Source organism: Ochotona curzoniae, unplaced genomic scaffold (assembly GCF_017591425.1).
Source record: "Ochotona curzoniae isolate NIBS_2020 unplaced genomic scaffold, NIBS_Ocur_1.0 contig_883, whole genome shotgun sequence".
Taxonomy (NCBI): domain Eukaryota; kingdom Metazoa; phylum Chordata; class Mammalia; order Lagomorpha; family Ochotonidae; genus Ochotona; species Ochotona curzoniae.
This window is the reverse complement of record NW_024466599.1, coordinates 36,897,495-36,915,868: the sequence shown is the minus strand read 5'-3', so window position 1 is coordinate 36,915,868 and position 18,374 is coordinate 36,897,495. Positions and strand designations below refer to the sequence as shown.

Below are 18,374 nucleotides of genomic sequence, written 5' to 3'. Positions count from 1 at the left end.
TTTTATCTATACAACTTTAGGTTTATAAAGTCAAAACATTTCTAAGTGGTCTTCTGTGTATTCTAATGGGGTGTGTGTGTTATATGTATTTCTCCCCACCCTAAAAACATTCAGGAATTAAATGAAGCAATAGGTTTGAAAATAATCGCTATTTCCACTTTTCTTTTAATAGATTTTGAAGGCATGACCTTCCTTGAAACTGAGCAAGGAAAACCATTTGTGTCAGTGTTCAGACATTTAAGGTTACAGTATATTATTAGTGATCTGGCATCTGCAAAAATTATTGAACAAGATTCTCTAGTACCTTCAGGTAAGAGAGTATGAATTTATTATTTTTAAGTAACACTTTTCTGATTATAACAGTAGCATGCATCATAGTAATGTTGGGAGCGAGCATGAAGTACAGTGGTTAGGATGTTCCTTGGGAAGTCTGCATACTGTGTCAGAGTGCCTGGGTTTGAGTCCTGGCTCCCCTCCTGATTCTAGCTTCCTGCTTACTCACACCAAGGGGAAGCAGCAGGTGATGGCTCAAGTGCTTGGATTCCTGCCACCCATGTAAGAAACACACTGAGATCCTGATTGGTACAGGCACTAGGGGATTGAACCAAGAAAGGGCAGCACTCTCTCCCTGGCTCCTGGCTCCCTGGCTCCCCGGCTCTCAGCTTAAATGATTGAAAAAAAAAGTTTTTAAAATATAATGAAGGGGCAGGTGTTGTGCAGGAGAAGGCTAAGTCTCCACTTGGGATGTCCACATCACACATCGAAGTGCTGTTTCAAGTCCCAGCTGTTCTGCTTCCAGTCCGGCTTCCTGCCGATGAAATCTGGGAAACCCCAGCCACCCACATGGAAGACTCGGATGAAGTGAGGGGCTCCTGGCTTGGAACTGGTCCTGGCCCTTACGAGCATTTGGGAAATGAACCAGTGTGTGGAGGATGGCTTTCCCTTGCTGTGTTTCTTTCATTTCTCTGTTGCTGTGCCTTTCAAATAGATGAGAATAAGCAAATAAACGTTAACCGCATGTGAACTACCTTATGTTTTTTAAAAAAAGATAATAAAAATGAAAATTATCCTAATCCCAAAAAGGTAATTTTCTGTGCTCATATTATATAGTGTGTGTATTTTTTACATATCCCATTAAATATTCTCCAGAATGTTATATTCTTTAATTTGAATTTTTTTTTCAAGATTTATTTATTTGACAGGCTGAGTGACTGAGCCTCCTTTTGCTAGTTCGCTCCTCACATGTCCACAACATCCCAGGAGTGACTCAGGCCAGAGCTGTGAGCCAGAAATGCCACCCAGGGCTTCCGGGTGAGCGGCAGGGTCTCGGCTTGGACCAGTATCTGCTGCCTGCCCAGAAACAGAGGAGTTTCATGTCCCCTGGGATGCAGGTGTCCCCTGGCAAATGGCTTAACCCACTGGTACAACATTGCTGCCCCATGTTTTTAGTTGTAAAAATTATACAAAAGTTGTTGGGATTTAAAATTTAAAACAGGTCCACTGCTGTGGCACAGTGGTTAAGCCTCCACTTGCGATTCCAGACCAAGTCCTGGCTGCTCCACTTCTGATTCAGCTCCCTGCTGATGTGCCTGCAAAAAGCAGCAGAGAATGGTTCAAATGCTTCGACCCTTGTCAACTAGGTGGGAGACCTGGGTGAAGTTCCTGGCTTCTGGCTCCGCCCTGACTACTGTAGCCAACTGGGGAGTGAACCAGCAGATAAAAGATCTTTTCTTATTTATCTTTCAAATTAATCTTTAAAAAGTAAATTTTAAAACATTTCATAGAATCATGAAAATCTGTATCAATGAATTTGGAAATCCAGGCATAACTTACTAGTGGGTTGAAAAACCACTTTATCCGTAGGGATTAGCTTTTTAAATTTTTACTATAGTATGTAGAACAAAATTTTTAGAAGTTCAGCTGCACTCCAAATAAGATACAAAAGCATATATGCAATATTGACTTATGTAAAATTTACTACAGGTTTACCTGTGAAGACAAATTATCTGTGATTTAGACATTTAGTAGCTATTCCTATAATGCCAAAAATGTAATTTAGAGGTTTCTGAAAGAAACATTCAAAAGTGTATTTAATAGGGTGTTTTAAGCATTGGAGGCCATCTGATGTCTTCATGAAGTAGAGGCTGCAGAGTGAACTATCAGCAGTTAAGATGCCACTCGGGGTGTTTATCAACCCTTGGCTTTGCTCCATCTTACAGCTTCCTGCTAATGTGCACCCTGAGGGGCAGCAGGTTAGGTCCCACGTGTTCCGGTCCCTGCCATCCGTGGGAGAGACCAAGATTGAGTTTTCAGCTTCTGGTTCAGCCTGGCCTCGTCCCAGCTGTTGAGGGCATTTGAGGAGCGAACCTGTAGATAGAAGATCTCTCTCATTCTGCGTCTCTTTCAAATAAATTTTCAACAAGGCAATTCATACTTTAATCACAGTTTTATCTTACCCCCCTTCTTTATTTAGAGGTTAAGAACTCATTTAACAACAGAAAAGCCATCCTTTCTGGTTGGGAATACAGTAGAGCACAAGGATAAATACGGTGCTAAGTAAGCTGCTACCATTTATTTTTATTAAATAAAAAATTAATAATTTTTTATTTTTTGTTATTTTTGTTTTGCTTATTGTTTGTTTTAAATTTTTAAAAATTTGAACAGCAGAGTTACATAGAGAGGGAGAGAGAAGAGATCTTCCGTCCACTGGTTCACTCCCCAGATAACTGCAATGGCTGGGCTAACGGCAGGAGCCATGTGGGTACAGGGGCCCAGGGCACATACAGCGTCCTCTGCTGCCCTTTTGGGCACAATAGCAGGGAACTGTGTCAGGCGAAGAGCAGCTGGGACCCAAGCCATGTGCTCAAACAGGAAATGCGCTGCAAACAGCAATTTAATTATTAACTGCACCACAACACCAGCTCCTATAAATATGTTTTAGTAAAAAATAAAATTGCATCTTGTACAAACTCATAAAGTAGGTAAATATGTAATTATTGAAAGGAAAATATCTTATTCTGTTTAGTGTTATTTAAATCTTTTTCATGATTATTTAATATTGCACAATTTTGGGGGGTTTTGGTTTTAAAAATTTTTACTTACTTGAATAGCAAAGACAGATCTTCCATTCGCTAGTTTACCCTTCAGATGTCCTGATCAGCCAGGTCTGAGCCAAGCCAAAGCCAGAAGCCTGAAACACTCCCAGGTGTCACGAGTGACCAGGACCCAACCACCTGCAGCCATCCCTCGGCTGCCTCCCAGAACACGTCCTAGTCGAAAAGCAGAGCAAGGAATTGAACCAAGGCCCTCTGATATGGGTGCAGGTTTCCTAGATGGCATCTTAACCACGCCCTAGTGCTAATCCCTGAGTGTACATGCCTCATCTGCTGATTTAGACAAGACTTATCTCCCCCAGAGTAAGTTCAATGCTACCTTTAGAAAAATCAATGAAGGAAAACCCACTATTCAGTTTTCTGGAAGAATGTTTGTAAAAATTATGTATATTGTGAAGAAAAAAATTAGTGCTTAGGTATGATTTTCACAAAAGAAAATTAACATGAGCTGTGAAAAGGAAACAATTAATACGTGAGTATATTTTTAACTAAGGATTTAGACCCTAAGTTTATGTAATCTAAGTAGATTCTATCCTAAGACAAAGCTAGATACCACTTTGAAGATCAGTAAACATACTGTCACAGCATGTTTGCAAAATATAAGCTGTCTGCTTTTTTAGTTGCTATTAAACTTTTGAGTTTAGAAGTGGTAGCAATTTTACCAATTGCTTGGAATGTTTAAATTCTTTGTTTTTCCGTTTTAATTAGAAGTTAATAAACGTTCACATTTCAGAATGGCTGTCTTGTGTATATAAACAGCAGTGGCTTGCTATGCTCCGAGCAGAACAAGACAGTGAAGTGGGGTAGGTATATATCACATCATTGTTCATTTAAAAAGTAAGTTTTGATAGGTTTTTAAATACATTCATTATAATGAATAATCAGTAATTGTTGAAAATGCAAGCTGTTGAAAGAGGAAAAAAATGCACAGTCAACTTTTATTATATTTTATGAGATCTATTTTGCAAACATTTTTCTGGTCAGATAGTATAATGTAGAGTGAAGTATAGAGGAGGACAGGGCAGTCCCTGGGCACTGGGTTACAGTCTAGTGAGGGTACCTCCAGTGTTCCCATCACCCAAACACTCCTGCACATCACCCCTTTCCAAAACAGAAATCAGTGACACTTGCTGTGACGGTTAAAAGATATTACTAACAATGATTATTGAAGCTGAATAAAAATTTTAGCTCCTTAATGCTTTTTACTGTAATATATTTGTAATTTTTCAAAATAAAAAGTTTAAAAGTAACGGAACGAGTGTCTGGCAGCCCTCTATTACCTATAGAAACAAACATTTTAAGCATGGCCTGTGGGGGATCTTGAGTTGTATATGTCCTCAGATGCTTTTGGTTCCTTGCCTCTCTTGTTTGTCTTAGGCCCCAGCTGTGTGGAATTCTTCATGCATTTCATACTCTCACCATTCACTTATCCCTGTTCAGCTACGGTTCCTTCTCAGCGAATACTCTTCCTCCTGCCCACAATTCCCCACCTAGCTGCACTCTGGCAAGCTCCTGTGGCAACATAAATTAACACTTGCTTGGGAGTGCTACCCAGTTGCACCACAGGCTACAAATTTGTGCCTTCTTCAGGTTTTTAACATCACAGCCACGTCCTCATTAGCATAGTCATTAATGCATCCAGTTCCCTGCTGGACAGAGCTCTGGACTGTTCTGTTGCTTTCACTCACACTGACCATTTGTTTCATTGTTTATTATTTTCTTCAGTTTTTAGGCACTTCCTATTGTAAATAAATGATTATATTTTATCATCTGGGATTATTGGGAAGCTAGTGTCATTAATTGTTTTAAGTTGAAATACGTTTTTCTTAGTTGATTAAGCCTTTTAAAATAAGGAATCAAGCAGGCTAATGAAATTCTGTAATTGTTTTTATCAAATATTAATTTAAGAGTTATACTTCATAAAAATGGTTTGCATGTGAAATTAGTAATACCAAGTGATGGGAGTTATCAAGTAACATCTTAGAGAAATAATAGATTTTAATTACTTTTACATAGTAGGTTTGTAAATATAGCACTGTCCTGATACACAGGATTTCCCATTTTTCCTACCCCTTCTCTAGTTTGAGCCTTAAAGCTAACTAGAAGTCATGATGATAAAATGAAACCTTGAAGATTTAAAATCATTTTTATTTAGCAAAGGTAGTGAGATAGGTTTAGCCAATACAGTGATTTTTTTTTTTATCTATACCTAAATGTATTTCTAGATCTAGTAGCAAAATTTTCTATTCTTTTTAACTCAGTTCTCTCGCCATTGTAAGTTGCCTATTTGAGAGTCTGTCTTATGTATACGTTTAGGCCTCAAGAAATCAATAAAGAAGAACTTGAGGGAAACAGCATGAGATGCGGTAGAAAGCTTGCCAAAGATGGTGAAGTAAGTATGGGCTGCAGTTGTTAATATGTGAGTTGTTGTAGGAGTATTGTCAATGATAACGCACTTGAATAACAATCATGATGCCTGCGATGCCTCTGGAGAGTTTGTTTGCTATTCTGTATCTGTGACGTGATCTCCTGGGTAGGGAATTGGTCACCAAAACGCAGTGGCAATGGATTACTTGGCCTTGCATGAGACTATTGAACTTAAGATATTTTTATCCACTGATTCACTCCAAGATGGCTGCAATGTCCTAAGCTGAGCTGATCCAAAGTCAGGAACAAGGAGCCTCCTCTGGGTTTTCCACATGGATGGAGGGGTCCAAGGACTTGAGCCATACTCCACTGCTTTCCCAGGCAATGAGCAGGCAACTGGATTGGAAGTGGAATGATCAGGGCTACAACGGGCACCCATGTGGGATGCTGGTACTGCAAGTGGAGGACTAGCCTGACACACCACTATGCTAACCCCAAAAGTGATTATCTTTTACACACACCCTAAGACATTAAACCTTTGATTGCTACCCACATTAAGAGCCACTTTTTTTGTTAGCACTCAATCCAAATGTATGTAAGTGGAAGAAAAATATTTAAAATAATTCTGCAGCCGTGTCCCAAAAGCTTACTTTCTATTTTATTTTTTTATGTTTATTATGACCCATTACATTGATTTTTACAACCCATTAATGGGACATTAATTACATTTACAGTTACTCCACCCTAACATTTTCATTAAAAATTTTTTCAGTCTATTTTAAATAGTTACTTTTATCCAAATTTTCCTTCATTTTATTTTGATTTTTAAAAATTATTAACTGTATGTTTATATTCATAATTGTAGTGGGTATTCAGAGTATGAAAGAGAAAACCTCCTTGTTCCCCATTCCTTATTGCTACTTCCAGATCTTGGTCTGCCTTAGTCCCTCAATGCACATAACTCCTTAGAAGCATCTGCTATACCACCTAGCACGGGCATCATGCACTCATGAGCTCACTTCATTGTCACTCTGGTCAGCAGTCTTGGTGACTCCAGAATCCCGTTCCGCCCATGACCTTGTGTTCCACTCTACGTCAGTCATCCACAAGAGGGCTGGGCCAGGTTGCAGGCAGCAGCTTCTTCAGGGTTTCTCTGTGGGCCCAGGAGATAGGCTGCTTTCCCAGACGTATTGGCAAGGAGCTGGATCAGAAATGGAACAGCCTGGGACTGGCACTACGGCTCAATACCTAAATCCTCACATTGCCCACACCAGGATCCCATATAGGCACCATTTCATGACTTCCTTTCTGTGACTTGTGATACTAAACTGGAGTGAGTCTCTCTCTCTTATTTCTTAGTACTGCTGGCGGTGGACAGGTTTTAACTTTGGCTTTGACTTGCTTGTGACGTATACCAATCGATACATCATTTTCAAACGCAACACGCTGAACCAACCATGCAGTGGATCTGTCAGTTTACAGCCTCGAAGGAGCATTGCATTTAGGTAGGATGAAATCTCTCCACCCCATTTCTCGCTCCACAGGAAATGTAAGAAATAAAGCTGCTCATTTATACCACCAGGTGGTGTCTGTGAAAGTGTTAGGAACTGATAAGGCTGCATTCCTATAAGATGTATTGTTAACATAAATCATAAGATCTGGTATGTCAGAATGAATAGAATATAAATGATATTGGATTGTTAACTGGGCTTGATGTTGTCAACTTATTATAAAAAGTCCAAATTAGAATATGGCAAGGTGTTTTTCTAGGAAAATATGTCTGATATCATGCTTAACTGTCTATAGGATTTGACATGTCCAACTTTGCCAAGCAACTGAACAGCCAATTTTTTTTTTTCTGGAGAGGATGCTAGAGGCTTGCAAATTCAACAATAACCGAATAAACAGATTATGTACAAATCACGTAGTTTTGTTATGCCACATACAAAAACTATCTCAATGTGTACAAAAGATCCAAGCCTGAGAGCTGACGCTGTGGGGCACTCACTGGAAGACAGAAGAGCTGCATCCCATTTGTCAGTGTTTGCTTTGCTGGGCTCTGGAGGCACAGGCCACCAAAGGAAACACAGAGCAATGGGAGTTCATCAGGGCTGAAGACACCAGTCATCGAAGGATACTGTCAGGCAGTCCAAAGGCAAGCCATGGAACAGGAGGACATACAAACTGTGCATCTGCTGAGGAGCTGACATCCACAACGTACACAGAGCTTCCAAAACTCCGTAATTTAAATAAATGATTGAAAATGGGCATAAGGTTTACACAAACATATTCCCGTATGTAAACAGCTAAAAAGCACATGAAAAGCCACTTAATATCACTAAGTGTTAGGGAAATGGAAACAAAACCTACAACAAAATACAACTTAATATTTACTGAAATGGCAATTATTAAAAACAATGTGGAAAACTGTTTGTGAGGATGTGGAATAATTGTGTAGCCATGCCAAGTGGAATAGTCATTGTTGAAAATGGTAAGGGTTATTTACTGTGGGGGAAAAAATGAGCCATATGTTACCTATGAATCAGTGGTTCTTCTGAGTCTTTACTCAAAAGAAGTGAACGCGCGGACTGTGTTTACAGCTTCATTATTGTCAGTAGCCAGAAGAAAGAAGCAACTTGTACATGAATTAGAAAAATACATAAAACCAAGACATCGTTCAGTCTTTAAAAAGGAAGAAAATTTTGAAAACAATATGCAGAGTAAAATAAGATAGTCACACATTTCAGTCATGTGATATAACTCAAGCAAACAAATTCATAACAACAGAAATTGGACTGGTGGTTGCCAGGGCCGGGGAAAGGGGAGTTGGTGTTTAATGCTTAGAATTTCATTTGAAGAAGATGAAGATGCTCTGGAGAAAGGGTGCTGGTGATTGTTGCAGAGCAGTGTGAATGTATTTAGTGCTACAGAACTCTGAACTTAAAAATGATTGGAGGCACACAGTTGGTCTAATGGTTAGGATACCAGTGTTTCCTGTTAGGGTCTCTAGGATCAGTTCTGAGCTGTGACTCCTCTGACTCCAGGTTCCTGCTAATGTGCGCCCTGGAAAACAACAGTGATGGCTCAAGTAATTGGGTCCCTCCCACTCATGTGAAGATATAGATTGGGTTCCCAGTTCCCAGCCTTGACCCAGCACAACCCCAGGAGTTGTAGACATGTGGACTGTGAACCTGCGGGTGGCAGCTCTCCTGCAAATATTGCTTTCTCTTTCAGCCTCTCAAGTTTTTTGAACAATTATAGTAGCAAATTTTATTTATGTACATTTTACCGTAATAAAAAAGGCATTTATAATTTTTTTACATTTATTGCATATATTTATTTGAAAAGTCAGGGAGGGAGAGAGAAAGAGATAAACATCTTGCAAATGGCCACAGTTTTACCCAGAGCTGGGCCAGGATCCAAGAGCTCCTCCAAATCTCCCATATGAGTGCAGGGACCCAAGGACTTAGGGCCATCCTCTGCTGCTTTCCCAGGCACATTTGTAGGGAGCTGGATCAGAAGTGGAGCAGCCAGAACTCAAATTGGCTCCCATATGGGATGCTCGCACCACAAGCAGTGGTTTTAGATGCTGTGTCACAGTGCCAGCCCCTTGTAAGTTATTTTTATATCAGTTAAGTATAATATGACAGGTCTGTAAATGTAAGTGGAATCAGTTTAAAAGGCTTATCAAGTAATACAAAAGAATACACAAGAGAAAAAATATTAAAGGAGAGCATGTCTTAAATTTCATGTGTGATTTAATTAGTGTTTATTTTTTTATTAAATCCTAGATTACGTTTGGCTTCTTTTGACAGTAGTGGAAAATTAGTATGTAGTAGAACGACTGGCTATCAAATACTTACTCTTGAAAAGGATCAGGTATGTTTGCTTACTGTTGTATCATTTTTTCTTTTCGTCTTTTGAATACTCCTGAAAATTCTTAAGAGATGCTATTTGAATTGAAAGATTTTTGCAGATAAAGCTAAAACCACTGACCCTGCCCACACATATGCCTGTGGGTGCTGCAGCCCTGCCTGGTCTGGCCTGGCTTGGCCTGCCCTATCCGTAGCCCCAACTTTTGTGTTCCCCAGCGGGTACTGCACCCTAATAGGGAAGTTCCTCAAGATCCCCCCACCAGGCCTGCTCCAAACCCCAGATCCCTCTCATGCTAGCAAGGGCAGTAGCCCTGCTTGGCATGATCTGCCCTCAGTCCCAGCTTTTGCATGTGCCGGCGTGTGCTGCAGCTTGGCCCCACCTGGCCTCTCAGCCCCACTCCCAGGGTGTCAGGTAGATTCCTGTTAGGTGAGTTCTGAGGTTCAGGCTGGCTCGGACTGTCACTTTCCCCAGTTTTCCATGTAAACTGGTGGATGCTGCAGTCCCACAGAAGTGACTCCACAATTCCCCTACAGAATCTGTCCACAGATCTGGTTCTTTTGCATTCTGGTGGGTGCTGTGGCCCAGCCTGATGTGGCCTACCCCTGCTGCAGCATTCTTGGGCCAGTACTACAGCCTAGCCCATCAGGGGTGCTCTCAGCCTAGGTCTCCCACATGGGTGGGTGCCTTGGTCTTACCCATACACATGCCCTCCAGTTTCCTTCCTCTAAACCACTCCATCTCAGCTCCCTCACCACCTGCAAGTGCAGCAGTCCAATCTGTAGGCGATCCTAAAAGTCTTTTTTTTTTTTAAAGATTTATTTTATTTTTATTGGAAAGGCAGATATACAGAGAGGAGAGACAGAGAGGAAGATCTTCCGTCCGATGATTCACTCCCTAAGTGAGCGCAATGGCCGATGCTATGCTGATCCGAAGCCAGGAGCCTCTTCTGGGTCTCCCACGTGGGTCCAGGGTCCCAAAGCTTTGGGGCATCCTCAGCTGCTTTCCTGGGCCACAGGCAGGGAGCTGGATGGGAAGCGGGGCTGCCAGAATTAGAACCGGTGTGCAAGGCGAGGACCTTAACCACTGTGCCATCGCGCCGGGTCCAGGAAAATTTTTTTTTAAGTTTTTTTTTTTTTTTTTTGGAAAGGCAGATATACATAGAGAAAGATCTTGCTTCCACTGGTTCACTCCCCATAGAAGTTCAATAGTCAGAGCTGAACAGATCCAAAGCCAGGAGCCTCCTCTAGGTCTCTCATGCAGTGCAGGGTCCCGAGGCCTTGGACCATCCTCAACTGCTTTTCCAGGCCACAAGCAGGGAACTGGAAGGGAAGTGGAGCAGCTGGGACACAAACTGGCACCCATATGGGATCCTGGAGGATGTAAGATGAAGATTTAGCCACTAGGCTATCATGCCAGGTCCTAGAAGTCATTCTACCTTTGACATTTTCTGTTGCTCCTGCAGTGATATGTCCCCAGACTCCCTTCATGGGCAATTTGCAGCAACACCCCCTGCCCCTGCTACCTGGGGGAGGGGGGCTGGAGTGGCGTGTTCCCGCCCAGCATTCCCTGCCTCCCTTACATAGCCTTAAAAAAATAAATAAATGAATAAGCAGCTTTGCTGACATACAGGTATAGTTAACACAAATTTAGCATTAACCAGACCCAGACTGTCTACCAGCTACTGGCTGCTCTTCTCTCAGCAGGGTAACACTTACTTATGTACAAGATGAGGACCAAGTCTGTGGCAAATTAACTGGGCTTGTCTGGGCCACAGCACCTGTTCATTCACATGAGGTTTAGGGCTGAGGCAGAACTGACCAGGGAGCTTCATCTACCAGTATATGCATCGGCTGGTACAGCTAACAAAATCGGACTTTGCACAGGCTGGCACACGTAAAAGTCAAGTCTGAGGTCACCCCAGGCAGAGTTTCTTAGGGGACTACCCAACTGATGGCTGGACTTAGACCCCAGCCATAGGAGAAAAAGAAATCACAAAACGTGTGGTCTGACCTTGGAGTACATGTGTTGGGACTGAGCCTCCTCATTTACTGATGCATGTGCAGTGGACAGCATACCCGGATGCACACAGAGGACATGATGGCCAGCTCATCCAGGGCAGCAGGGGATGTCAAGTACCTTGTCAGAGGATGGAAAGCAGAACAGATTGTACAGTTCTTCTGGCCAAGCTTTGCAGCATGTTCCTGTTCTGTGGATGCACTAAGGTGGACTTTATCAACCCTAGAAAATATTTTCTCAGTGCTGGAGCAATGAAACCAACAACATCTCAGAACTATCAAATCCACTCAAGTAACACCCTTGGAATACTCTTCCCCTCATCAGGATCTCAATAAGGTGTCATCAAATGGCCGTCCCCAATGCCCCATGCTGACATAGTTTGACAGCAAGGAGTGCTCTCCCCTCCCGGATTCGGACACAGGAGAAATTCAAACATTTGTCCCATCCACTTTACTCTGTACCTAACCCTCCCCACCCTAATCAGAGGCCCACATGGGTGTACATCCCTCTTGATTATGTAAACAATATTAAAAATAAGATTTTACTAAAAAGTCAGCAGTGCTTAACCATCCTTCCTCTCAATGCCAGTGCCATCACCTTGACACCAACAATCCAAGTAGTGGCTTCACCTAATTATGTTCACTGGTGTTTCCTTTGATACCACCTGCCCTCTTGGTGGGCGAGGGGAGGGCAGATTGAGGCTGTTTGGGTCCCATCTGTATTTCCTACTCTTTTTATACAAATTTCTCGTGTTGCTGCCTTAACTCAGAAGCTGTGTCTAATTGAGCCTGATTCAGCCACACAACTATTAGGTGTTAGTCTTTCTTCATTATTGAAATACATGCCTTAGGTTAAAAAAGAAAAATTTAAACTCTGGATTTAGACAGTAGCTAATAGTATTGTCTCCAAAATGTGTAAAACTAAGCAAAAATGATACTTATGCTTGCACAAAGAGTATCACAGATGTTTCAGGCTAATTGTCTAAGGACTACTGGCAAAGGGTATGTGTAGCATTGGTGCTGCTTGTACTTGGGGTTCTTCGGTACTTGGTGGAAACTCTTGGCTGTGTGTCTGGAACATTCTCACAGGTGTTAATGTAACCGAAGTTGAAATTGCTTTTCATGATAATGCATGTTATGTTCCAGGAGACCTAATAACATGTCTGTTATATGGACAGGGAGAAATTGGAAAGAACCTTGAGTATGGAGCCCACTTGTTGATGACAGTCATGACTCCCCTCCAATCCCCAAACCCAATGATTTTGCTATCCCTAAGGGCCATCAGAAACTGAAGCCATGTGAGATTGTGGTTTTTTGGACACCACGTTTGTTCATAAACATGTAGATACTTGAGGAAATACTGTCCAGCTGGTTTTACGGCACCTTGCTTCTGTAAGGTGGCCCTTGTAGTGTCCACACTTTTGAGGAGGCTGCAGCTGACAAGGTCATGCAACTGGTGGGTGGGAGTTGCAAGTTCTGAGCTGTGACCCTGAACTAACTCCCACATTATCTCCTTCAGGTCACTCAGTTTAGCAATTGGTTTATTTATATTCGTGTTGTAATATTCTTACCTACTTGTCATTTAATCTTCCAATCTGTCTTACAGGAACAGGTGGTGATGAACTTAGACAGCAGGCTTCTGATGTTCCCATTGTACATCTGCTGTAACTTCTTGTATATATCATCAGAGAAAAGAACTGAAAATAATCTTCACCCAGAAAATCCAGAAAACTGAGGATCTCGTCAGAGAGAAACAATAGCACTTTGAAAACTTTTGCAGGCCAGCTTAATTTAATGGCCCTACTGATATCCACACCTAAGGTGACTAACAATGACAAAGGCCTTACGAACTGTACAGACAATACAGGAGATTATCCCTATCCTCATTACATCTCTATGCATAGATGAAAAAAACATTTTAAAACGAAGAAAGTATGTCAAACCGTTTATGTTATAAAGATGTCAGGTCATAATTTAGCATCAGCACAAAACTGCTTATAGGTGAATTTCCCATTTCTCTGCAAAGAAGTAAAGATTTCGTTTTTCGCTTAAGCTTTGAACCTGCTTAATGTTGGTGAATCTCATTTACACATCTGTAAGTTTGTTGTTATTTGGCTAAAAGAAAGCTGCAGGGATAATTTGAATAGCAAGTTAGAAATACACTTTGAAATGATGTGTTAGAGCGCTCCTTTCATTATTTCCATTGCGCATTATGATTTTTTCATTTTAGTCTATTTCCAGGATGTTGTTTTTATTTGTTAAGTACTTTTTTTCATGGTTTTGAACTTGAGGAACTTTTTTTTTTTTTAATGTAAGCATTTCCATGCAGTTTTTGAAAAAGCTTTCTTAGGATTTCAACCATCAATATCAGCTTCAGGCCTTTGAATGAACTTGAATAAGGGAAAAATCAGTTTGGCTCATAGGATAGTCCTTTGCCTTACATGGTCTTTTCTTTGACATTCTGTATGCCTTTCTTAGGTTATGACTTACTTATGTAGCAAATATCATACTTTTTAACATTTTCATCATCTGTGATACTTAGACTTATTTATGCTCAAGTTTTAGTTGGGAACCCCATTTCCTACTTAAGCTCAGGACTTTATAACTTCTGAATTGAGTGCCTTTGAGTTCTACATGCTAACAGAAATTTCACAGTAAATGTAAATAAGGTCAGAGGATCTAATGTAGAGGCTGATAATAAAGCATTAATGTAAAAATAGAGTTTATTTTTGTCAAAAATGGCATGTACACATGTCCTGATTTATATATGTTGGTTTCTTGTGTTTATTACTGTTTGAAAATAGCCATGCTCATTTTCTTTCCAGTCAGAGTAAGTACTTTTATGTATATTTTTAGTATGTTTTTAAAAATGGGAATCATTTTTATGTATCTGTGCAAATAATAAATGTTCATTTGGAAAAAAATAAATAAGCTCTTATATAAAATGGACCGAAAGAAACTTAATTGAAACCAGAATGTTTTTCCTTTCTAATTAAGTTATTTTTCCCAACTAGTTTTTAAGTTTAGAATACACTGATAATTTTTCTTTCCCAGGAATATGTCAGTAGATTCAGACATTGCTTTTAGTCTCTCAGAATTCACCCAGTTGGTTTAACTCAAAGGAAACTTAGATGCCATCCACGCTACCCCCAGAACTGCAATTGAAATATTCCCAGTATAAAGATTTGGTTGTATCAGAAGGCCACAGTTGTTATTTTTATATATGGCTATAATTTTATCTTTTTCGTGAGATGTTTCTTTTTTCTCTCTCTCTCATTATGGTATAACAGATGAAATTATCAAGTTTATAAATCTTGAAAATAATGAAAGCTTGATTCATATTGAGTAAAATTAACCATTTGATTTCACTTATATAAATCAGCTGGCCAGAGTGGAATTATATATAGTTTCGGTTGGTTCTTTTCTGGTCAAGTTGCTTATGTCATCCATGCGCAGAAAGTTATTTCTTCAGCTGCAAGTAGGTGAAGTTCTTGTTGAGAAATCAGTCATTGTGAGCACAGTGAGAGTAAAGATCTGCTTTTGTTTTCTTGCCAGATCCTTTTATGTGTTTTGCATACTGCTTGTTTTTTTGAATAGGAATATTTTCAATAAAGTCTTACAGTGCCTGTGTAAGTATCTTGTCAACTATTGGATATGAAAGATTCTGTCTTACAAGCTCTACAAGCCATTCTTTTGTTTTTAACCTCTAGGGTTAGAAAATAATATTTGCCTGTTAATTATTTTTGCTTATCTCTAAGTATAATGATATTCTTGAAAGAATGTTCTAGAATTTCATGCTAAGGTGTTTTCTTTTTATGATTTTATTTTTATTTGAAAGGCAAAATTACAGAAAGGAGACACACAGAGAGAAACCCTCCATTTTCTGGTTCATTCCCTAATGGTCTCAATGGTCAGAGCAGAGCCAATCCAAAGGCTGGATCCAGAAACTTCCTCCAGTTCATCCACTGGTGTAAAGGTCCAAGGATTTGGGCCACCCTCCACTGCTTTCAAAGGCCTTAAATGGAACAACTAGGACATAAATCTGCATCCATATGGGGATACTGGTTCCTCTGGAGGAGGCTTAGCCTACTATGCCATGGTGCTGGCCCTGTGCTAAATTATTAACAAAGAATATAACACACTCCTCACCTCCACCTTTTGTTTGTTTGTTTGTTTGTTTGTTTTAAGGATTTTGCTTGAAACAGCAAGATAGACAAGTAAAAGACAGTGGTAGCCACTGGTTTTCTACCCAAGGTGTTTAGCAGTTAACATTCTATCTCATTTTGGGCCTGGCACCGTGGCCTAGTGTCTAAAGTCTTTGCATTGAACATCCTGGGATCCCATATGGGCGCCAGTTCTAATCCCAGCAGCTCCACTTCCCATCCAGCTCCCTGCTTGTGGCCTGGGAAAGCAGTTGAAGACAGCCCAAAGCCTTAGGACCCTATACCCACATGGGAGACCTGGAGAAACTTCCTGGCTCCTGGCTTTGGATTGGCACAGCACTGGCCATTGCAGTCACTTGGGGAGTGAATCATTGGAAGGAAAATCTTTCTGTCTCTCTTCCTCTCTGTATATCTGACTTTGTAATAAAAATAATAAATTAAAAAAATTTTTTTATCTCATTTCAAGTGGGCTCAAAAGGGTTACAGTGAACAGTTATATGTGAACAGTTTTAGACACCAAGGCAAAATAGAGCAACTAGGGCACCACTATGCCCACTGAACTTAAGTTAATAAAAATTTTCAATTTTAAAAAAGAGCTTTCATCTGCTAGTTCACTTGCCAAATGCCTGCAGTGGCTGGGACTGGGCCTGCCTAGAGCTGGGGACTCAATCTAGGTCTCCATGCAAGTGGCACAACCCTAATTCCTTTAGTCCTAAGTGCTGCCTCCCAGGGCCTGCACTAGCAGGAGCCTGGAGTCAGGAGCCTGAGCTGGGCATCATATCCCAGCATTTTATAATTGGACACAGGTGTTTTGATCACTAGACTAAATGCCTGCCCCAATTAATAGTTTTCAAAATTTATTATTGGGGGCGGGGGGGAATTATTCTTGAGACCAGCATGGTGACTCAACCACCTGCAAGTGCCAGCATCCCATATAGTATCCCATATGGGCATCAGTTTTTGTCCTAGCTGTGCCATTTCCCAACCAGCTCCCTGTTTGTGGCCTGGGAAAGTAGAAGATAGTCTAAAGCCTTGGGACCCTGCATCCGCATGGGAGACCCAAATGAAGTTCCTGGCTTTAGCTTGATCAAACCTTGGTCATGGCGGCCGTGTGGGGAGTGAACCAGCAAATGGAAGATTCTCATTCTGTCATACTGAAGGTAGTTGGACATTATTTCTCTGGAAACTTGAGGACACTCCCCGACACACTCAGATAATCATCAGTTGTGCTCGGCATGCCCTTGACTTGTGTGTAAACCTCGTGGGCCTGCAAGCCACTCCAGAGCAGAACTGTGTCTTCCTCCTCCTCTAGTCCTCGTGTGCAGTAAGTAAGGTGGGGGGATAACGACTCAACATACTTGCTGTTTTTCTTTTCTGTTTTGACAAATGCCTCTGCTGGGACTGCCCCCTCTGAGAATTAGTGAATTCCAAGAGGATAGTAAAAGACTCCTGACAGCATGTTCCCTTCATAATCCCGCCAACTCCGAATTCACATCTTCAGTCCACCTCTCTCCATAGATCTAACTGCAGAAACCGACATCGAGACACAGGTAGTTGTGAAGTGCGACACCCTGCTTCCTGATGCAGCGATGGCCATGGCCAGTTGCTGTGATCTCATGTGGTAGGGGAGGAACTCTCAGCCAAATCCACCACACCATTCAGGAAGGCATCACCATCATGGCAAAATCACTTCCAAACCACACTGCCCATGTCCCCCAATAATAGAAATTGATTTGGTTTCAACATAAGTGGTATGATGTGGTAGGGGGTTCTATAGCAGGTTCCTTAGCTGTGACATTTCTAGAGAGGAATCCATTCATTGCCTCTTTCGGTTCTGGTGGCTATCACCAATATTTGACACCATTTTTTTGGCTGCATTACTCACATCACTGCATCCTCCTCTTTTAAAAACTTTTAATTATTTGAAGTTACATTAGGAAGCCAGAGACAAGGATATCCGTGGTGGCGCTTATGGCTCACCACCTGTACAGTCCAGGATAATCTCCCTATCTCACCATCCTTAACATTTCCACGAGCTTTCCCACATAAGGTAACATTCACAAGGCCCAGGCATCCGCAGGGAGGAAGGGGAGCATTACTGCACCTGGCACACTGACCATTCTCAGTCCTCCGCAAGATAGCACACCCGTGAATTCTGACACTGTTCACCGGCATGTGGGAATCTGACAAATAGCTTGGTTTTCTCTCCTGTGGAAGCCCACCTGTCCCCAACCCTCTGTCATTGGCTTGCCTCTCCTTTCTCCCCCCCACCTCTCTCCTCAATTTCAGGCCCAGGCTTCCAATAATCACGTACCTGCCAGCAACCTCCACCTGGCTGTTCACCAAGTACTTCAAGCTTCATGCTCTTCCTTTCCTGGAAGCAGAAGTGTGATTAGGTTCTTATTATATGTATTATATATAACATTTTGTATTATATATATAAGAGCGCCTCTTAATTGATGATACAGGGCTAGCAAAGGGCTCACATACCATTCCTGACAGGAGCTGTCACCTCAATATGGTGTCCCCCCTTTCACAGACCTCTCCATAAGGACTTCAAACCACAGGATTTCAGGGTGGTGGCAGCTGACAATGGTGCCATGCAGGGGTCCCTTGTAAAGGCAGGTCCCTGTGCCATGTGCACAGGTCGCACTCCCGGAGAACTAGACATACCTTGGAACTCACTTCTCTTGCTTCCTGATGCCAGCTGCTAAAACCTGCCAGGCCAACCCTTAAATGTCTTGTGATAGAATAGTTCTGAAGGAACCTGTTGAGGGTAGGGGGTGTTCCAGCAGGTTCTTCTGCAAGAAGCTGGGTTGGGACATCAGAATGGATGACTC

The 18,374-nt window shown here is 41.5% G+C and overlaps 1 protein-coding gene across 1 annotated transcript in view; it reads left to right on the top strand.

The window, feature by feature from the left end:
- The window catches only part of GMCL1 (germ cell-less 1, spermatogenesis associated), a 31,523-nt gene extending 16,523 nt beyond the window's left edge, over positions 1 to 15,000 (top strand). The window contains exons 9-14 of the mRNA XM_040993275.1: positions 173 to 310; positions 3,847 to 3,916; positions 5,430 to 5,505; positions 6,840 to 6,985; positions 9,272 to 9,359; positions 12,978 to 15,000. Of these exons, the coding sequence (XP_040849209.1) occupies positions 173 to 310; positions 3,847 to 3,916; positions 5,430 to 5,505; positions 6,840 to 6,985; positions 9,272 to 9,359; positions 12,978 to 13,106 (647 nt within the window). The 3' untranslated portion in view covers positions 13,107 to 15,000. The remainder of the gene's footprint in view (positions 1 to 172; positions 311 to 3,846; positions 3,917 to 5,429; positions 5,506 to 6,839; positions 6,986 to 9,271; positions 9,360 to 12,977) is intronic.
- Positions 15,001 to 18,374: the final 3,374 nt, after the last annotated feature.